The sequence below is a fragment of the Solea solea genome, chromosome 1, assembly GCF_958295425.1.
Source record: "Solea solea chromosome 1, fSolSol10.1, whole genome shotgun sequence".
Classification (NCBI taxonomy): Eukaryota; Metazoa; Chordata; class Actinopteri; order Pleuronectiformes; family Soleidae; genus Solea; species Solea solea.
This window is the reverse complement of record NC_081134.1, coordinates 14,280,059-14,301,963: the sequence shown is the minus strand read 5'-3', so window position 1 is coordinate 14,301,963 and position 21,905 is coordinate 14,280,059. Positions and strand designations below refer to the sequence as shown.

The following is a 21,905-nucleotide window of genomic DNA, read 5'->3' as shown; positions in this document are numbered from 1 at the left end:
ACATTTTTCCTTTTTCCCCCAATTAATCTAGTCGAGGGACATCAAAGATAATGTGTAAAAAAACAACAAAAAACAACCACATGTAACCAGATGGTGGCAAGAGAGAACAGCGAAGGATCCTCAAAATCTATTTCATTTGTGGTTGCCGCCACAAATGGTCGTAAGCTCTCAAAATGGGTCATGAAATTTCAATAAAAGCCAAAATTACAGCCTTTATCTGATAAACAGAATATTGCTGCCAATGTAAACACGCAGTCGTGAATTTCATAGCAATCGAATAGTTGAGATACTTCAGTCTGGACCAACAGCAGGATAAAAATAGCTCATAAAAGACTGCACTGGTGGAGAACTACCATTTAGTCCTTCAAACAGGCAGACATAGAAAAATAGATGGATAAACAGATTTGTTTAGTTGCATTATGTTTATTCTGCTAATGTAAGTTGTTTTTTTTACAGTATTATGTACTGGAAACAGGTCATTCCATTGCTGTCACAGCCCAGAGAGACTCTCGTAAAATCAAAACCGACCGATAAAATGAACATCGATTATTCAATGCATCTCGATAATAAAAATAACACACTTAATACAATGTTATAAAAAAATAAAAGCACTTGTCGACCCTGTAAATGCAACATTCCTTCTCTTGTTCTTTTTCCACGTTTCCATTCCTAAACATTTTGGCACCAAAAGACAACACACCTGAAGAGAGGAGGGCGTTCACCCAAGGCTTTCCTCTCACTTCACAGCTGGCACAAACCAAAAAAAAGAAACGAAATGTACGACGTGTCCTCGTCTCCAAACACAATCGGATGCAAAGAACTTATATCACCTCTCTCTCTCTCCTCTAAAATAAATATTAGTCAACACACACACACACACACACACACACACACACACACACACACACACACACACACACACACACACACACACACAGTCTCACACACGCACAGTCACACACACACACCCTATGAAATAAATAAGAAAGTGGTCTGGCCAAATACAGATGTGTGTCATGGTCGTCATGTTGTGTCTGTGTGGATGTTCGAAGCTTGATGCTGCAGTTCATCACCTGAGCCTCGACCATCGCTTCAGCCTGTGTCGTCATGCTACAGTGCGTCCAACGCTCCAAGTCCTCAGCGGCCGGCGGGCCGACGGAGAACTCTCAGTGCACTTCGAGGTTCCGATGCAAGTATTTTGTCAACATGTATGTGGGGGGGGGGGGGATGCAGTATCCTGTGTGTGCGTGTGTGTAAGTACGTGAGAGATTGTAACCAGAGGGGGATGACGAGCAGTCAGCTGCTGCTGCTGCTGCCGCTTAAACCGGACTCACCGCGGTCCTCTCTCCTTCCTTTGTCCTGAGGGAGAGACAAAAACAGAGAGCGACTCAAGACGTGTGACGTGATTAAAAGTGAATTTCGGAGTTTGCATGAATTCAGAGACACAGTGTTATCACAAAAAAAAAGAGAACAGAAACACACCAGTATTGATTTGTAAGATTTCCTGTTTTACCTGCAGGGTGTGTGTGTCGGGTCTGGCTGTGGCACAGATCTCACAGCCCGGACGAGACATTTTGTTGATGAAAGTGCATGAGGGACAAGCCCACTCTGTCTGCTGAGGGGACAAGAGTTGAAGCACTAATCAGGATCAGGGTAATTTTTACTACTTTGTTGACTAATTTAGAGTCTGACAGCTCATAGATTATGACAGGATGCATACAGAATCACGCGGCAGCTCTTCCTGTGAATGATAATGAGATATTGCACAACTTATTGATGATATAGAAAGATCGCAAACAGTACCTGGGTTTTACTGGCTTTGTTGGTGTGATCATTAAGTCGCAGGTTCTCTAAGTTGAGGACATCTTTGATGTCACCTGGTCTGTCACAACCTCCACTTGTGCTCCCTTAAGATGAGGAGAAGAAACATCCCATTAGATCGCTGACCTCCTCGTCCCCAACACACCAAAGCTGCCCCTCAGCTCATTCAGTATCGATTCATTACCCGTCCTAAGGACCCATGTTTATTAAACCAGAGGTGACCCAGCGTTACAGACTGTTGAGCCCAAACTGTGGAAAACTCACCTCTATTACTTATGGTCCCTTGATTCTTTGCCATTCCTTTACATCCCCTTCTTTTATTCTACCATCATTTCTAAAGTGGCTCTAATGTAAAGTTGATTTTAATCTGTGTACATATATATATATACACACATATACATATATACACATATACATACATATATACACACACATATATATATATATATATATATATATATAAATACATACATATATATATATATATATACATACATATATACACATGTATATGTATATGTATAAGGCACATATAACTATGTACACACACACACACACACACACACACATACATTTGAACCTAAATAAATTCATCCAAGTTGAAATGTTGTAATTCTTTTCTTATGTATGGCTGACTGAATCTGTCTAATCCACAGATTTCCCCAGACACACAATATCTGCTCTGGTGAGGTTCAGCTGGATTTGATGATTTCAGTCTGGTCTTTAGCAAGTGATTGGTTGAATGAAGTTCGGGGACAAGTTTGGCTGAAGTTCAGAGAGTTGGTTTCTGAACTTCAGTTTTTGTCCTTCAACATTTTTGCCACAACTGTTTAACAAAGGTAACATATATTGAACTGACCCTGGTTGTCGTGCGATAGCCTTGAGGGCAGAGTGCTGTAAGCCCTCCAATCTTGCGAGGTGGGTCCATTGCCCGGGGGGACAGGTGGGGCGAGGAGAGAACTCTCCAGGTCCTGCTGGAAAAGCTGGCGAGTGACGCGGGCCTGCCGGGCAGAGATCAGGTAGAGGTACGCCGTGTCACCGTCCTTCTGCACCCCGTATGATGCCAACGACCTCGGCTCTGTGCACAAACACTGACCGATCACCCAGCGCTGCACACGAGGGTGGAAACCGTACTCGAGGAACACCTGAAGAAGAAGAAGAAGAAGAACAGAGGGATTCAGTGGAGCTGCAGAAGCCACCATGTGATATTTTTAAATTCAAGATGGATAGATTAGTCTTAACCTGTTGCTTGAGAGCAGCCACTGTCATGTACGGAAACACTTTCACTGTGACACAACAGGAAGATGACACATCCTCCACTACTACAGATAAACTGTAACACAAATATGACGCGGTTAAGTAACAAATACAAAACCTGAGAGACTCATCTGTCGCAGTGACCACACCTCACACTTCTCACCTAATCTCCCCGTCAGCGTAGTTCTTCTCCGACAGCTGAATTGTCAGCACTGCTTTCTGTCGAGCCAGAGCAGATGCATGCTGGGAAGCAGCTTGAGTGTCACCTGCTTCGATTGCCCTGGCGAGCTCCAAGCACAGCTCTTCTAAAAATTCGACAAGAGTGACATTTGGAGCATGTTTTGGGTATTGGGGAGGGGGGGTAATGCCACAGGATGACACGCAGTGACACTCACCGGTGAGTGGCAGTGAGGCTGAACTCCACCGCTCCAGAGCTGCTGCCGTGGGATTCTGTTTTGCGTCGGATTCGTACGTGTTTATATTTGCAACTGTCAGAGTAAAGAGATGCGACAACAATATCAACTGATATCAGACTTTATTCTAGATGCACTTGGCTGATCACAGGGAAAAGGAAAAGTCTCATTTGTATTTTTGTCACAGACTCAAGCTACCATTTTTCTTAGGTACTATACATTTAATTATTCACAGGGAGAAGGAAATTGAATAACTGTCAACACTTTATTTCTTACATTACACTTCATCTAATCATTTCTTAATATGTCCCAGATTACAGTAGCAGACAGCGATTTTCTTCTCTTTGTTTTCCTTATATTCAAACATCACCTGCAAAACAGATGCAAACTGAACACTATTCACAAGTGTGTGTTACAAATATTTATTAAGATGGGTGTGGGAAAGTGTGGGAAAGAGCTGAAGGTCCAACCCTGGTGTTCTTTATTATTTAATCACATGAAATCATTCGTGTTAACCCTTCTATTCTATCTAGGCCTATACATAGAATTTGTGGTTTAACCATATTTTTATATGTAGCCTAAAGGTCTAAAAAAACTAAACTATTATAATTGTTTTTCAAGTGGCATCATGAAGTTTGTCTTTCTTCTTCTATCCAATCCAACTTTATTTATATAAAGCACTTTAAAAGACAACAAAGTTGGCCAATGTGCTGTACACAGACATATACAAGACAATAAAAACTGAGTTAAAAGACTATAATGTCCACTTCATAACTGGTGATTTTATGTTTGAAAAAATGAGATAACCAATAAATCTTTATCATCCAAGAGCTATTTCTCCTTAAGAAATGATCGTCTGTGTGACAATTACAATTACTACTAATTTAGTAACCATTTAGGAATCACAAAGTTCAGTTATTAAGCGTGCGTCTTGTTTCAAATATCAAATAGGTCATAGAGGAATAAAGAAGACGGGTGTTGTGCTGACCTCTATGTGCCTCTCTGAGCGATGACATCACCACCGTGGCCCACTCCTCAGCCTCGCGGTCGCAGCGGAAGTTGAAGCGAATGCAGTCGTGAGGTGGCGCCGCAAGACGCATCTCATGGCAGCGAGGAGACTTGACTTCATACTGAACAGCGCGCAGGTCAAACTCAGCAATGAACTGAGGGGAGATAAACAAAAGCTGTGCTAATCTCAGTTGACATAGAGCGATAGGCGGGGTGCAACCTGGACAGATCGCCAGTCCATCACAGGGACACATATATAGAGACGAACAACCATGCACTCTCACATTCACACCTATGGTCAATTTAGAGTGTCCAATTTGCCTAATCCACATATTGAATGTTTTTGGACTGTGGGAGGAAACCGGAAAACCTGGAGAAGACCCACGTACACACGGGAGAACATGCAAACTCCATGCAGAAAGGCTGTCCCCACAGTATATTCGGTGCAAATCACCAGTCTATAAAAAAAAAATGGGGCAACTGCGTCTTGCCGGGTGAGAGAAAAGTACAACGCAACAGTTGAACCATCACAAATTTGTCAATAAAAGGAACACAAATCCTGTTCTGTGCATCACGAGTTAAAATAGTTCTATGCTTAACCGTTTTGCTCATACCACTGCAGTAATTTTTTTAATTTCGTACACTTGAATACCTTTCTGTGAATTAATGCAACATAAGTTGTACATCTGTGGAATATTGTCTCACAAATACATTTATTTATCTATTCGCCATTGAAACTCTCACTTTTGCGCCATAGCCGACTCTGAAATGTGTTGCAAAACTGATTTGTGTGCCTGAGCGACTTACCTAATCTTTGGGTGGGAACAGCAAAGGGCTTGTCGAATATAATATTTAGACTTTCATTGTGGCAATGAAGGGAAACAAGGTACAGGACAAACACAGGTAAGAGGGCTTTACCTCCTACCAGACAGTGTGTGTGTGTGTGTGTGTGTGGGCGCGCGTGTGTGTGAGTGATCCGACTCGGCTGAGGCGGATGAGTTCAAACATAAGAAGGTGAGATCAAAGTAAAACTATGTAAATCATGAAAGAAGCATCTCAACAGCAGGAGGGGGAATCTGTTTGACATTAGATGAAAAGCTGATTTAAAGCATGTCAGATTTTTGGGAAGATGGCACATAGTGAACCTGACAAAAAGAGAGTTATGTGGAGTGACCGGCAGAGTGCAAACTAAGGGTAACTTCAAGAATGATCAGTCATTGTCAATAGCTGGGTGCTTGATTTGACTATTGTCAAGAATCGTTTGTAATAGTGAAAGAGAGGGAAGCAGTTGTTTATGTACCAACATGTGTCCCATCAGTCTCTGAGCAGAGCAACATTGTACAAAGACACATTTATATTTTTAAATAATAAGAACCTTGCATTAAACTCACTACTGCTTTATATTATACTTCGAGTTTACCATCTTCGGATTATAGTCTTTTTGTTTTGATTCCTGTAACTACATCCTTTGTGCAAAGGCACCATTCACCATAACCACACCAAACATCAGCATGCAGCCAAAGCTTATTCTAAGAATTTTCTGGTTTCATGGTTTCAGTGTTATCTGATAAGAAAAATTATTTAATTAGAGATTACAGGGCTTAAATGGGACTCTTGAATCATGTGTTTGTTAATCTCTCTCGCTCTCTTTTTTAACAGTCTTCCAGCAAATACTGAAAGGAAAGTGAAAAGGTGCTTCAATTATATATGACAAGAGGAATGTGTATTTTGTTTGTAGAGAAAACACCAAAGAGGAAAAACAACCCACATGCTTTCCGACTAAGTTCAGGAGAGTCTCACAGATAAATGACTTCCCCTAACGCAAATGAACGTGTTGTGGTTGAGAGTAGTGGTGAAAATGAAAGTGAAAATAAAAACTCATTAAATTCATAAAATCACAGACAGCAGTTCTAGGCTGTTAACAATATGAATGTTATACCGTTTAACAAATCTAATATGTATAAATAAACCCACATTATTATTATTATTATTATTATTATTATAATAATAATTACATATTATTAAACAAAGCCTGGGATTTTGAGGGGATGTATGTTATGGCCCAGGGATTTTTGGTTGAGATTCAGACATGAATCACAAAAAAAATGAATCAGGATTCAAGATTTTGTTTATAATTGTTTATCTTGCAAGATAGAGTGTTGTATTGGTTTATAGTTTATATTGGTTATATATAGTACTGGCAGTGTGGAAAACTGAGAAGCTTTGTGCTCAGTGCTTCCTCTCATTGACAGATGAGAACTACTTGAAACTCACCAAAATACACTATAATCATTCCTTCCTTGGGCAATAACCTACAACCCCTGCAAATGTAATCAAAGTCCAGCTTCAATGTTTTGAGTTTGACACCTCAAGTACAGTGAAAACATAACCCCCCCCTCCGGGAAGGTATTTAGTCTCTGGGGGTTTTACTATACATGTGACACATACTAATGTTATAGTGGATACAGGGGGAAATTCTTGGGTGATGTTGCAAGTTGCTACCACCTGCAGAAATGCACTCAAACAAATCTGATGTAATCTGGAAGATGGTTGTGAGTGAAAATCATAAGCAATTCCTGAAATACTCAGACTAGCCTATCTGGCACCAACAACCATGTCACTTTCAAGGTCACTTAAAAATCACCTTTCGTCTCAACTCGGATGCTCAGTTTGAACTTCAGCAGGTCGTTCTGACCATGTCGACATGCCTCAATACAGTGACTTGCTGCCATGGGAATGGCTGATAGGTAATTGGATTATGAACCAATGCCATATCCACGGTCCGACACTGGTCAGCTTTGAGTGGTCATCAAGACTAGAAAACAGCTACATAAATACAAACCATTTACTGGTCAAAATCACTGGGTCAGACATCAGAATTAAAACGTAAAATAGTATAAAATACAAAAAAACGAAATATGACGTAATTCTTCAAAAAGAAGACAAAAACATAAATTAAAACATAGCAAACCATTTAAACTGAGTCTTATTGTGGGCTGTTTTTTTCTTTTATGAGAGCAAAATATTGGTTATAGATTAAGTCTTGTGTTTTTAAAACGGCTGGTTATGGCTTGGTGGTAATGCACCAGCACAAACGTGTTGTTAACATCTTTGTAGTTTAAAAACCGTGTTTCCACACACTTCTTTTAGAATCACCATAAATTACGGACTGACTTTTGCTCATGAGTGAAACCTGCAAATTGTGGTTTTATACTTTTTAAGGACAGAAATCTACAAACACAGAAACATTTCAATATGTAAGGTACAACATTCAAAGAGATTAGAAGTTCTACCTCGCAGTGTGTTCGTGTAATTTAAGGATAGTTATTGACTTGGCCCAGTAATATTTTGGACTATTCCTGCAGCCATTTGTGCATTATCTGATATTACTTTGAATAGGTAAACCAGATATTTTCGAGAGCTACAGTCTATGAATCACAACTTATTTTTATCAACATTATTGAACTATTATGTAAAAGGTTGGAATTTTCATTTGTCAAGCACAATAGATCTGCCACAATCCATTAGCGATTCCCAACCCAATCTCTGGGAAGATGTAAATGACAAATTATTGATATAGGCAGACTCGATGTTGTGATATCGGTATTGTACATGGACAGTGTTATCAGGCTATCCCTATAATCCAGAATCTGAGCAGGTGTACATAAAGAAGTCGCCAATGGGTGAAGACATATTAACTTGAAACCACCTGCCCTGATGTTACCACGTAGGTACTGTGGAGCTTCATGTCTCTGGTAGTCTGATCATATAACGATGTGAACAGGCCCATGTTGACATAAAATACAAATATGCTTCAGTGGTTCACGACAAACGTATATAAAGCGCATAGTGACAGACAGTACATCTTTTTTTAAAACACACAGGTGTGTATAAGTATGTATGTAAGCTCTCACCACACAGCGGTTTCCGCTCGTATCTCGCAGCGCCAGTCTGAACTCTCCGGCCCGGATCGGGTCCATGCTGAGCTGGAGGCGCAGAGTCTCGCTGCCTGCACCGGGGAGGCACAAGGGTCGTATCCCGGAATGACACACGGAAACACGGACCGACATGAGAACAGTAGTGCAACACGCTGTTGGCGTAGGCCCGCCGCACACAGCTTGCTGTGACGAGGCAGGGACCGGGGCTGGAGGAGCCCAACCGCCCGAGCTGAGTGCCATGTCGCGGGCACCAGAGGCGGGATTATGGGTGTCTGACGCCTCTCGCCTGTTGTGAGTGCTGGCAGCGGCTGCTGTGAGGTTTAAAATGTTCCCCGGTATTTGGAAAGAACGTGCCTCTTCACTGGAAGGCTATGGTTTTCTCCTCGCCTTGCAGATTCTTCCATATCTGCCCGACCAAAGCACTGAGCGAAAAATAAAACACAACAGGAAGTGCGGGAGTACGTTCCTTATTTATGTCCGTGGAGGAACGTGGCAGTGGAGGCCAAACAGCCTTCAGTATTGGTACCAGAAAATGTATACATTCATGCTCTCCTACATTAAGATTTTAATGTTAACTTTTAAAGCACATAAAACGTCTTTTTACATGTGTGCTTTTATTGGCTCTTATTTTTATAAATGTGTGTTATATTATTGTTTTTATTATGAATTAATTCTATGATTATTTTGTAAAAGCATTGTGTGACCTTTTTAACCTTAAATAACAAAATTATGAGAAGTGAAATTTCTTTAAGAATGTACAAACAAGTATAGTTTTTCCTGATTTAAAGCTGACCTGGATACGTGTGAATCTTCACAGACAATAAAATGGTTTTTCCATTATCGTTCTATGGTCTATTGGGGGAGCTATTGAAAAACAAAACAAAAACAAAAACAGGTATTTTAAGAATATTAGTAACAATATAAAATATAAGAAGCACCAATATTGAAGAAAACACAAATGTATCTAATTTGGGTCAGTGGGTAGTAATGCAATCAGAAATTTCTGTAGAGTCCATTGGCCTTGACATGTGGAATAACCTCTAAGAAGAGGACTTCGTGGTTTCGTGGTCAGCCTGTGATGTCACTGACATTACAGGCTGAGCTGACACATTAACACACATTCACATACAGTGTCTCAAGGAAATTATTACTTCAGGTGAGTTACCCAGAGCAAATGTGTTAAAAAAAAAAAAAAAAGGTAGATAATGATTTGTGTGTCTTGTGTTCACTAAATAAATTAATAAATCATATAATAACAATGCTGACTGATACAGAATACTGAAGAATATATTGTTATTCATCTGAGTTTGACAGTCAGGATTAAAAGAAGAGACATAATGAAAGTGTCTTTTTGGAGAAATATTTCCAAATGGGATTAATCAGTAAAAAAAGCTGCCAACAGGAGATTGTCGTGGAATCCTGCTGTCTGTTAATAAACCACACATTTCATACATATTTAACTTAAAGTCCTACCTCAGGTTAAAACGGCTGCCGGTCTGACGTTCAAGAGGTTGGAGAAAAAAATTACAACGATGTCTGTGTTGCAGGAAAACGATCCATATGTGAAGGACATGAAGCAAGTTGAGACTGCAGCTCTGTTCAGACAAATACTCCGGATCATGGAGGAGCTCCGACAGGTAAGACAAAGATAATGAAATAAATCTGAAATATATGGATACAAGTATAACTTGTCCAACGTGTTGTGATATATGTAATATTTTAATGTGCATGTTAATAGGGAGTTAAAAAGCCATATAAAGAAGTGATAGATGTGACCTCGGGTGACCCGCAGAAGACAGGCATGAAACCTCTGTCATTTGTCCGACAGGTAACCTGTGACCTTCAAAGACTTCACATTTAAACTCAATAAACTATTTGACAGCATGTGCAAGATGCTGCCATTTCTTCTGAACTAAATCTAGTGTCTAAACTGCTATGTGACGATATGGAATGTTTTTGCAGATTCTTGCAGCGTGTCTTTACCCTCAGCTCATCAACGACAACAAACTGCCAGTGGACGTCAGACAAAGGGCTCAGAGGCTGCTGGGGGAATGTCCTGGAGGCAGTGTAGGTAAGGTTGTTCTCTTTACATATTAAAAAAAGGGCAAAATTACATTTGAAATAATTATAATACTAATTCACGACGTACACCAAAAATATTTCCTTTTTAAACTCTTGAAGACAATGCATTTAGACAAAGGATACACTTGTCATTGTGGATTTTGGTACATTTTTTATATATAAATGATAAAGCAAGACGGTGAAGAGTGATAGAAATTACACACATTACAATATGTAAAAGTAACCCAATTAACTGCAAATATACTGCAAGTATGTGTGTGATATACACATACAGTGCTTAACAAATGTATTAGACCACCACCCAAAGCCACAGCTGCCCTGAATGAACAGCATTGGTAATTATCAAAATCCTTTTTTATGTTTCTGTAATGGTTAATACATACAGTAGCTCTTTCACCAAAATGGCATTTTTAATGCTAAAATATAATTATTATTGTTATCCATGAATTAAAAACAACAGAACAAAATGACTGAAGCACATTATTATTTCTTTATTAAGATGTCAAAATCTAGTTATTTACTTGCATCCCTGAACAGAAAATAAAACGTGTTTTAGTGGTTGAATGTTATGCTTGATCGAGTTCTGACTTCAGTGAGCCGGCTGAAATGTGGGTATAAAAAGGTGAATTCAGTTTGTCATTTGCCATTTGTTAGTTTCAAACAGGTTTTTGAAAGATTTCTAAAATACTTATGTTTCCTTGTTTTTATGACAGGTGATCTAATGAATTTGTTAAGCACTGTACATATACACAATAAATACCAGACACACAATGTTGTTAAGTCTGCAGGATAGTCAGAAAGTCCCACCAGTTCATCATGAAATTGAAATTGAAATTGAAAGAAATTATTATTATGATTCTTTATTTATTTTTAATGACCTCAGAGCCCACGGATCAATGACACGCACAATGTAAATAAAGTGGACAGAATTGTTTAGTTCAGGTAAGTTAGTTAAGGTTAAATGCTAGTTAAAAACAAAATAATTCTAATTTAATCTGCTCTGGATTGTCACGTTGGATTTTCTGATGTGTCTTTTCTTCAGGTTCCTACAGTGCTACAAGGGGTGTGCCAGATATAGTCCAAAGAGTCTCTGAATATATAAGCAGACGAGATGGTGGGGCTTGGTCGAACCCCGAAAACATTTTCATCAGCCCAGGCTCACAGTGGTCACTTGCGGTAACAATAAACAAGACTGATATGATGTTTATACACAGACACTTTCTCCTTTAAATCACTGACATCATTTTCTGCACTTTATAGAACATTTTCCAAATCCTGGTGAACACAGAGGCCTCAACTAGAACAGGCATTTTAACTCCAGTGCCAGGTTACAACACCTCCATTTTGTCCATAAAGGAACAGGGAGCAGTTCCCGTCCCCTACTACCTGGATGAGGAGCAGGGCTGGGAGCTGCACATGGAGGAGCTTCACCGAGCCCTGGCCTCAGCAAAAGGCGTGTGTAACCCTGTTGCTCTGTATATCGTCAACCCTGGAAATCCATCAGGTAGAGAGTAAAAGACAGGAGCTGTATTGTATCATGTATGAATGTACACCACAGGTTTGTTTTCATGCTATGTCAAACATCACAGGTCAAGTTCAAAGCAGACAATCAATACAAGAGGTCATCCAGTTTGCTTTCGAGAAGAGGCTCTTCATTCTGGCCGATGAGGTGGTTCTCTCAAAGGATTATTATCTTTCAAAGCATAAACAAAAATCCACACACATTCAGCAAGTTAACACTTGGATCTCCGTGTGTACCTTTCTAAAGGTTTATCAGGACACCGTTTATGGGGAAAAGAGTGAGTTTGTCTCCTACAAGAGGGTTCTGGCGGAGATGGGGCCTCCTTTTTCAGACACAGTGGAACTAGCTTCCTTCCACTCAGCATCCAAAGGCATGCTCGGAGAGTAAGTTCCTCTACTTTGTTACTCTGTGACACGAGATCTTCACAAAAGTTCATTCTTGATGCTGGACTGACAAAACAAATCTCACTATTAGACAAAGTGAGTTTTTTAACAGACTATAATCTAGTTATTTGCAGCGATATCGACATGTAGAATGTTTGTCAGAAAGTGAAACTTCTAGGATGGATCTGAGATACAAAATAAAATATGCAGTGAAATGAGGAGGATGTACCGTCTCGTTATTGTGCAAACAAAATAGGACAAAAGCAAACAGAGTAAAGAAGATCCAGTGCAACTTTAAAATATATTGTAAAATTATGAAAAAACAATTATGTGAATTTTGTTTCGTTGTCATTCATTCAAACATGAATGTTTTTTAAAAAGCCTTAAAAGTGGTGATGCCTTCGAAAGCTCCTGAACAGCTGAGAATGCTTTGCCAATGTTATGATTCTGCTTTGGATTCAGGTGTGGCCTACGGTGTGGATATGTTGAGCTGGTAAATCTGGACCCCGCTGTGATGAAGTACATCTACACCCAGTTCTCAAAAGACAGCTGTGCTCCTGTGCTGGGTCAGATTGCCCTGGATGTGATGGCAAATCCACCACAACCAGGAGATCCCTCGTATCCTTTGTACATTGAGGTGAGATGCCCTGCTCAGATTAAGATTAAGTATAACTAAAGTACACTCATTTTTGTTCTCGCCTCTAACACCCTCTTCTGCAGGAGACTCAACACATTAGGACCACGCTGGTTCATAATGTAAATAGAGCCTTCACTGTCTTCAACAGCCTCCCAGGTCTCACGTGCCAACCAGGGGAAGGAGGAGCATTTTTGTTCCCCAGACTGGATCTTCCACCAAGAGCCATTCAGAAAGCCAAGGTTATAATACTCAAACATATGGAAACAAATGTACACTGCAATACAATCAAAAGCTGTCATATATATAAACTGTACATCATTTGCATATATACACATTAGTTCACCCCATGGAATGAAAGTGAAGTATTGTTTTGTCCCCACTTGCCAATATGACCTACAGAGGCCTACAGAGGCCGACAGAGGCTTGTTACGTGAATGGGGTAAACTCTGTCATCTCTGATTGCCTTGTTTTATGTTATGAAACGTGGCCTTTTGATCATGTAGGAAGCAGGACTGGGGCCAGATACGTTCTACTGTGTCAATCTGCTAGAGGACGCTGGTGTGTTTGCCCGTCCTGGTGCCGAATATGGACAAAAGGAGGGCACGCACCACATCAGGTAAAACACTGCAGACAAATTATGAGTTCCCCCAAAAACAGCGTGAACAAAAGACCAGATCAAACCATGTGTTCTATAGAATAGTTGAAGTGATCCACACTTCCGCTTTTCTTCCTGCAGAATTTGCATCATGACGCCTCCTGACATCATGGAGGAACTACTGAGACGCGTGACAAGCTTTCACACCCAGCTAATGAAAGATTTTTCTTAAACAATGTCGCTGAAGGAAATGAGTCGAGTTATATTTCAGCAGTACAGTGATTCAAGACAGAATAAAAGACTAATTGAAACCGATTTTCTCATGTTGTAATGTGAATATTTATTACAATAAATACATCTACTGCATGTGGTACATTTTAAATGACCTTTGGCCAGACATTCTGCCTTTACTTGTTAGAGTAAAATTCAACTTCTGCTTTCCAGAAAGCAAATTATCATTCAAGGCCAATAAACCTTTGTCCCAAAAACTACACCAATGATTACTTAGCCTCAGTTCAAGTTTATCATTAACGTCAAAAAGGTAAATGACATCCCAATGTGGATTTTTCATGAACACTTCTGTGCTTAAGGTGCTTTCTTAAAACAATTCTGCACAAAAAAATAAATAAAAAAAATGAAAGAAAGATAGAAGATATCTTCTTAGGTTCCTCTGTACCAGCCAGTAAAGCCAATGCACAAGCATGGGAAGCACTCCAAGTCTTTAATCCACCTCAGCGTCACTACTGTTATCCAGAGCGAGAGTGTTTGAGTCTGAATTTTTCAGCAGTTCTACCAGTAAGGAGAGGAGCTTTCCATCTTGGGCGGAATTGGTGAATGTGTTGTCGGGATTGCTCAGGTTTCGGTGCAGCATGGTCTGAATCGACGTACGCAGATCCCACAGCAGCTCCCACGTGCCAGCTGTCAGCTCACAGCGCACCAGAGAGCGACCGGGAAAAGACACTTCCACTCTGTCTCCAACCACTGAGACATTGGGGGGGGGGGGGAAGCAGTATGATTTAAGACTGAATATTTAGTAGACAGATTATATTTTAAATGCTTTAGATGCCATTTTTATGGTCAATGTTTTTTGAATCAATTTTGCCACCCACATCGCCATTCTTTTATCCAACAATACCATCATTTTTAGCATTTGGCAAGAGATGGCTGCTGTAAAGGTTACTGAACTCACTGTGACATAGCAACCAGTTACTAGAGGGCTGAAAGTGACAGAATGAACGAATGACTTTGCCACCACCGACCGATTCATTTCAGAAACAAGCTAAGATGAACCCAGCATCAGACTTAATAAGGGTTATTGTGTGATTACCATGCTAAGAATGTGCCCTCAAATTCAGTACACTCTTAAAACACCAGTGCATACATTATTTGACACCTTTTAATGGGCAGCAGTGCCTACCTGTCTCTGCGATATCGCAGTCTGTGAGCAGCAGCAGAGCGAGTGGGTGAACCACAGAAGAGTCTCTGATGAAAACGCTCCCGTTTGACTTGACTGCGTAAAAAAAGGTCAGCCAGCGACTTGGGAAATCGTCTTTTCCTCTGCAATACAAAAAGGGAGAAGGAAAAGGTTACAATACATACACATTATTGGAGTCAACACTTGCAGCAGTTGAGTTTTAAAGATGCCCACACCTGTTGACTGACGAACGGTGAAGCAGCACTGGTCCGGTGAGTGTGTTGAAAAGCACTCCGTTGGGGCGAAAACGCCCTTTGACCACAAGACCTTTCTTAACCTGAGAAATAACACAATAAGTGAAACATTTTCCCATCCACGTTAAGCTCCAACAGTCTGGAAACCACAGAGGCAAAACATTATAATGTTTGGGCTCTATTCTGAGAGGGCTCTATTCTGAGAGGTTGCCATGTACCTGAATGAGGTTGGGATATAGTCCAGCCAGTAGCACAGCTTTAAGAAGCTCATCCTGGTCCCTGTGCTCATTGCAGAGAGAAGTGTGGTGCTGGCACGCACTGGCACGAGAAACCAGCTTTGCGTCATGCAGGTTCTCACTGAACTGAGAGATGAGCCCTTCAATACAATGACACAAGACAAAGAATCAGTTCAGAATCTGCATCAAGCAGATTAAATGGACACAATTGCATTAAAAGGCCATTGAAATAAACTGTTGAGAAAAAGACACATGCATGTAAAAAGATCGACTTCGATTCAAGTCTGAATGACACTCATTTTCTTCAATCACTTTTAAGAACTTGACTGTATGGCCGTCTATGAGAAAGATGCTTCAAACTCACCATTGATAAATCGAAGGCTGGCCTTGGATAGAGTATTCTGTTCCAAATACTCATCTCTGTCTTCTCTGTCGCCCTCCTTCTGAATTCTTTTCCAGCCCAACACAGCTCTGCTGAACACCAAGTAATCACTGTAGCTGGAGCCACTAAGAGCTTTTTTGGCCTGGACAAACACAGCAAAGACCATTGAATTGAAGTCAAATTGTTGTTTTTAAAACAAACATTCATTTATTCATCAAAAAAAGTGTGTGTGTGTGTGAGAGAGCACCTCACCTTGTTGACTAATGCTCTGTTCTGAAGACTGTTGTGGAAAGGATCTCTGGTCAGACAGGCAACGATAGACAACATGGGCAGAACACACCTGAACATGGCACTCAGAACGAGCAATTTGCCAAGTCGAGGGTCACATGACATGCCGGCAACACGCTCTCCTAAAGGTGTCAGGGTTTCCGTCTTGTCTAGAACTCCTGCCAAAATAAACAATGACATTACATTAATTTTGAACAGAAATAAATGAATTAATGACCATGTAAATTCAGACACAAAATCCTGGACACGAGTCGCCGCATATCACTTACCGATGACTTGTAGATTTTGGATAGCATCTCTCACAGCATCTCGCTCTGGACTGTCTAACACTTGGGATAAGAATGTTTCAGCCTAGACAAAGTAAAAAAAAAAAAAAGGAACAGATGTAATCATTCAAAATGTGAGAAAAAAAAAAATAATAGAATATAATAAAATACAACATAATATAAAAATAGAGCTCAAAAGCTGTGTTTCTGTCGCTACCTTGCATTCGGGGCTGTGGATTTTGGTCTGCACGACTAAACTCTCCAGTGGGGTACGCAGGATTTCAGGGACTGGGAACTGAGTCATGTACTCCAGCTGTTTTTTTGGAAAAAGGTGGTAGGATTGTCCTGGCTGACATCGCCCTGCTCTCCCTTTCCTTTGAGTGACATTAGAGTGGGATATCCAAACTGTGTCCAGACAGGAGACCTGGAAAACCAAACAAAAAACAAAGTTGTCTTATTACTGATGTCTGTTATTTTACAGAATTCCATCAGAAAATACCACCATCTAAAAATCAAAATGTTTCAAAAACGATATCAATTAATTAACCTTTGTCCGTGGGTCATAATTCTGTTGTTTGTGAGTTCCTGTATCCACAACATGAACAATGTCATCTATGGTGATAGAGGTCTCCGCAATATTGGTGGCGAGCACAATCTTCCTCTGGCCCATCTGGGGGCGCTGGAACACAGTCTGCTGGTCAGCCACTGATAAACTAGAGTGCACTAAAACAAACAGAAATTATATACACACACATATGTATATACACACAAACAAATAATAATACTATATTTATACTAAGAAGACACAGGACAAGTCTCTTTCTTTGCTCTCACATGGCAGGATCAGCTGTGAGCCAGAGGAAAAGTGTGATTTCTCCTTGAGTTTCTCCTGGACTGCCTTGATGTCCTGCCATCCGGGGAGGAAACACAGGATTGCACCTGAATCATGAGGGGAATGGAGTTTTGAGAGTGAAAAAAAAAACAACAACCACCATCTTAAACAGTGTGTGAATGCATTTATTTTTTTTTTTAAAGCAAAGTCATGGTAGAGATAGTGTTTTGATTACCTGGCTCTTTATGTCTGTCAATGTGTTCAATAACATCAGCTATTAAATCTAGATCAGGCGCAGCGTCATCTCTTCCTCCCTTAAAAAAAGATAAAATACAAATTCACCTTATATAAAGACATGAGAAAATAAAATTTTTGCACAGAAATAAGCTAAAGAATACATACAAAAACCTTTGTCTCCTCCCTGTCTTGGACTGGCACTTGGCGTCCCATCTCTCTCAGCACATCCTCCAGGTATCTGTCCTTGACTGGATGCATAAAACCTGGCACCTTCACAATAGGACAGCCTCCAAAATACTGAGCCAGCCTCTGGTTGTCCCCAGTAGCACTCATAAGCACTACTCTTAGGTTAGGGTTCTCTTTGAGGGTGGATTGTAGTAAAGCCAGCAGCAGGTCTGTGTTTATGTCTCTCTCATGGACCTCATCCACCACAATGTGGCTGATTCCTTTCAGGGATGGGTTTGACTGCAGCTTCCTCAGCAGAACGCCCACAGTGAGGAAGAGTAATGCTCCTCCACTGTGCTCTGGGGGTCGGCTCTCAAGTCTCACCTATGCAACAAGAAGAATTAGAATAATTACTTATTTCAGTACCTAAACCCCCTGGTCCGAGGCTAACTCTGCCCAATGCCTGATTTTGAAAATCTACAAAAAGTGGGCAGAGAGTAATCAGTGAGTAGGGAGGGGAAGGAGGGGTGACTGAACATGGCAGGGGGGCGTGATGATTGAGCACAAATCGTGGCAGCTTGCTGTGGCATCCTGCCGCATTCAGCGTGAGACACATGCATTTCAATGAGTTCACATGCTCACACGCCACACATGAAATTTCTCACGCTGATAAGTGATAAAAGTCACCGCACATAAATGAGTAATCTATGAATTGACGATGCGAAAGGCAGATTGCTCTGCGTAATTCATTCATACAGCTGTCTTGAATTAGCAACCCATCAGCCAAACAGAAAATAGTATTTACTGTTGCCAGGTTAATACACTGGTTGCAGAACAGACGCGCTCTGTCAAGTTACACTGCTTGGGTCTCATGTCCGCCCGCTTCCACGCGCCTGGACAGCTGGAGTCGCGAGACTAGGTTTTTTTGGGGGTACTTCTCGCAGGGAAATACACTGTCAATGTTGTAAACACAACAAACGGAGCAGTATTTCTACCGATGTAGTTAAGTGAAATACGACGTGGTGTCAACACGGGATGTTTTATTCTGAAAAGTAAACTGGATGGATGTTTTATTCTGAAAAGTAAACTGGATGTTTTATTTTCTTATTTATGTGGCTCTGCTGCGGCATCCGCCAGAAATAGAAGTGCTGTGTATCCACTCCAACCCCCCCTGTATTGGGGGTGTGGCCAGATGAGGACGGTTGGTGACGAAAGCCCGGGATGAGCCAGCTCATCCAAAAATTCAAATGTGAGGTGTTTAGCCAGAGAGGGAGTACATTCGCCCATTTTAACACAAAATATGTAATTCAAATACTACAAAACTACCAAGAGTTGGACATGGATCACTGAATAACATTACTAGATAGCCATATATACTAGTTTTAACCTGAAAAAAAGTGGTTTAGGGGTTTAGTTACTCTTTAAGTAACAACATGAGTGCAGTGTAAAGCTGTATCTACCTGATATCCCACAGAGCTTTTCAGAGCCGGGCCCATCTCATGAGCAACTCGCTGTGCCACTGACACAGCGCTGATCCGACGAGGCTGGGTCACCAGGATGTTGCATTCAGCTCCCTCACCACCTCTCACGCAGTCCTCGAGCAGGAAGCGGGGGATCCGTGTCGTTTTGCCACATCCCGTTTCACCAGCAATCACAACCACCTGTGAGGACTGCACGGCCGAGACCACACGTTGACGGTGGCCATCGACTGGGAGCGCCAGACTCAGTCTGGGGTTTGCCCTCTCCCATTCCTCCTGTAGGTAGTTGCTGAGCTCATGAGTCTCTTGTTCAGACAAAGGTTTATACGGTCTGCCTGTGATGGCGTCTGTTACTAAATCTTCCTCCTCTTCATCATCCTCCTGGTTGACCGACTGCTGTCCTCTCGCCTCTTCCTCCTCCCATAACTTCTGTACTTCTGTTGCCGCCGGGTACTGTTAGAAAGAATAAGATAAGAGATTTAATCTTGGACAGAACATTTTAATGTCACTACATGACCTATGTCACAGTCTAAAAAAAAATGCATTACCTGTGCAAGATGCTCCCTTATGCGACTCTCCAGGTATTCTGAGATTTCTAGTGGTAGGGGGCGTTTCTCCCTATTCCCAGCCTCCCTCACCTTCTCATGGTGGTACCTGGCATGAGTCAGCGGATTGTTGTTTTTATCAAGCAGCTGCAGCTCCTAATAAGGAGACATGACACATGCATGAGCACAGTCCTGACATGCAAAAGCAAAGCATCCCTCCAAAGTCATTCTCACCTTCAGTTGCATGCATGCAAGAGCTGCAGCCCTTTTCTCTGCCGCCACTTTGTTTCTCGCTGTAGCTGTGAACGTCATCTTGTCTGGCCAGAGCACAGTCAGTTCACACTTCTTTTGCTTCCCTCCTGTTGTTCTGAAACTCATAAGCTCCTATAATGACAGATAAATTTAGAATATATTAAGGTGTTTAAGGTGATTTGGTGTCATTATGGCACGGATGAGAGTTACCAACCCTGAGTCTGTCAGATGATGTGGCCACCTGGATGACTCTAGATAAGAGTGCTCTAGGATGAGGAAAGAGGGAGAGCGCTTCAGCAACAGCGGGGTCTTCTACAGAGGGCTGGTGTCTTTTTACATCTGCGTTAAGGCCGTTATCTGTGCAAACGTCCTCCTCATTACCATAGACGATAGATTGTCGCTCTCCTCTCCTGTGGCCAGCTCTCCTCCCGGGAAGCTGATTGTTTGGGCCAATAAGACCCATTTCCTGCACACATAGAGAGACAGTCGCAGAAGGGGCAAGTAACCACAGACTAAACTAAGTAAAAATAATTCAGCGTTAAGGGGTATTTAACTTTTCACAGTTTTAAGACTTACTTTTAGCTTGAGACAAGCAGCAGCTGCAGCAAATCGTTCAGCATCCATCTTCTTTGAGGCATAACCCACCTCTTCAATCTTACAGGGCCATGATAGTGTGACAATAGCTTTCTACACAAACAAAAATACAACACTGTAAGTGTTATGTGGGAGACATGAGCTCTCTTGGTCCTTCCATAGATCAATTTATCTCGTGCTCTCACCTTGACACCACGGTTCTCGGTATAGCTGTACTGGACAAGCTGGGACAGATCATTGATTCCCAGTGACCGAGCAATGGTGTTATGTAGGAGGCATTTTGGTTCTGGAAACTCCTTTAATAGCTCTGGGTAATCTAAACAGGAAAACAATGGTTAGGCAAGCAGCAAGGTCAAAGAGTTTCAACAGCACTTGTGTCAGACTTAGATTTGTATAAAAGATGACAAAACCTAGTCTCATTTTCTTGACTTATTTCAAACGCACTATTTCAGTGATTTGTGTCCTTTTATGTATGACAAGTTATATGACACAAATACTCAATGGCCACACCTATGTAAAGAAGTGTATATTTTTTGTTTATTTATAACTATAATTGTTTTCAGGATGGATGTCCTTGAGGTTTAGCATGTTTCAGGGCTGTCACTTGTTAGCCGGTAGCTAACAAACCTGAGAGACGTTTTTACTCACTTCGTTTAGTCTGATCACATGACGCATCCGTTTCATAAATTCGTCCAGTTTTTGTCGCGTACCACCGCATTTCTCTGCTCCAGTTGGGCGTTACTGTGCGTCCCATTCGAACACATTCGGAGACTTTAGTGAGTCCTCTCAGACACACGAGTAAGCCACCGTGGAGCGCCATTATTAAAAACACTTTCTTCTTCTACGGCAGTGAGCGGAAGTAGAGGGCAGTGTGCACCTACCACACAGCGACACCGCTGTTTGTCGAGAAAAGCTGCGTTAACATCATATTTCGAAAATCTCGAAAGAGTAAAAGGCAAATTCATTTCTGCCCTAATTTCTTTAAAGGTTCATACTACTTAGTGTCGCCTCACATTGAAGTTGAATATTATAAACGAATTATAAAGTGAATAAAAACGGTGCACTCCTGACCTCTAGTGGCTGGAGTCAGAGTGTAACATGGTTACTCTTTAGGTAATATTTTGACATGCAAAAACAATTTAGTGGGACTTTATCAAAGCATACACTATTGTGATATTTTAATATGAAGTGTAGAAAATATTATAAATATTACTCATGGTGTTTTCAAAAAATGTATTTATATCATTCTTGTGTAAAGGTCTTCACAACCATAATTGGAGTTATTTGCTTGCAGCAGTCTTGCCAC

General features: G+C 41.1%; 3 protein-coding genes across 6 annotated transcripts; 1 reads left to right on the top strand and 2 right to left on the bottom strand.

Annotated features, from left to right (window-relative positions):
- Positions 1-403: 403 nt before the first annotated feature.
- LOC131473003 (ranBP-type and C3HC4-type zinc finger-containing protein 1-like) lies at positions 404-8,899 on the bottom strand. 2 transcript variants are annotated; one of them, XM_058650529.1, is made up of 9 exons: positions 8,414-8,899; positions 4,480-4,654; positions 3,474-3,566; positions 3,242-3,383; positions 3,064-3,154; positions 2,681-2,966; positions 1,804-1,907; positions 1,514-1,612; positions 404-1,359 (listed from the first exon to the last, which is right to left on the bottom strand). In XM_058650529.1, exons 1-9 carry the CDS (start codon positions 8,675-8,677, stop codon positions 1,297-1,299), a joined length of 1,317 nt encoding a protein of 438 aa, XP_058506512.1. In that variant the 5' UTR covers positions 8,678-8,899; the 3' UTR covers positions 404-1,296. The 2 variants fall into 2 exon arrangements, with proteins under 2 accessions (XP_058506512.1, XP_058506506.1); XM_058650523.1 differs by having other exon boundaries at positions 1,514-1,615; positions 8,414-8,898.
- Positions 8,900-9,966: 1,067 nt separating this feature from the next.
- Positions 9,967-13,965, top strand: LOC131468848 (alanine aminotransferase 2-like). 2 transcript variants are annotated; one of them, XM_058643508.1, is made up of 11 exons: positions 9,967-10,074; positions 10,176-10,265; positions 10,400-10,508; positions 11,562-11,695; positions 11,780-12,023; positions 12,109-12,188; positions 12,288-12,424; positions 12,887-13,061; positions 13,145-13,300; positions 13,565-13,677; positions 13,798-13,965. In XM_058643508.1, the coding sequence occupies exons 1-11, from the start codon at positions 9,970-9,972 to the stop codon at positions 13,886-13,888; spliced, it is 1,434 nt and encodes a 477-aa protein (XP_058499491.1). In that variant the 5' UTR covers positions 9,967-9,969; the 3' UTR covers positions 13,889-13,965. The 2 variants fall into 2 exon arrangements, with proteins under 2 accessions (XP_058499491.1, XP_058499502.1); XM_058643519.1 differs by having other exon boundaries at positions 13,210-13,300; positions 13,798-13,930.
- A 51-nt stretch (positions 13,966-14,016) lies between these two features.
- Positions 14,017-21,422, bottom strand: dhx30 (DEAH (Asp-Glu-Ala-His) box helicase 30). 2 transcript variants are annotated; one of them, XM_058643483.1, is made up of 19 exons: positions 21,248-21,422; positions 20,785-20,915; positions 20,582-20,692; positions 20,220-20,471; positions 19,988-20,137; positions 19,757-19,909; positions 19,191-19,661; positions 17,731-18,114; positions 17,564-17,642; positions 17,331-17,435; positions 17,044-17,219; positions 16,714-16,920; positions 16,500-16,581; positions 16,195-16,388; positions 15,925-16,084; positions 15,543-15,700; positions 15,307-15,407; positions 15,074-15,213; positions 14,017-14,637 (listed from the first exon to the last, which is right to left on the bottom strand). In XM_058643483.1, the coding sequence occupies exons 1-19, from the start codon at positions 21,417-21,419 to the stop codon at positions 14,378-14,380; spliced, it is 3,486 nt and encodes a 1,161-aa protein (XP_058499466.1). In that variant the 5' UTR covers positions 21,420-21,422; the 3' UTR covers positions 14,017-14,377. The 2 variants fall into 2 exon arrangements, with proteins under 2 accessions (XP_058499466.1, XP_058499475.1); XM_058643492.1 differs by having other exon boundaries at positions 17,737-18,114.
- Positions 21,423-21,905: the final 483 nt, after the last annotated feature.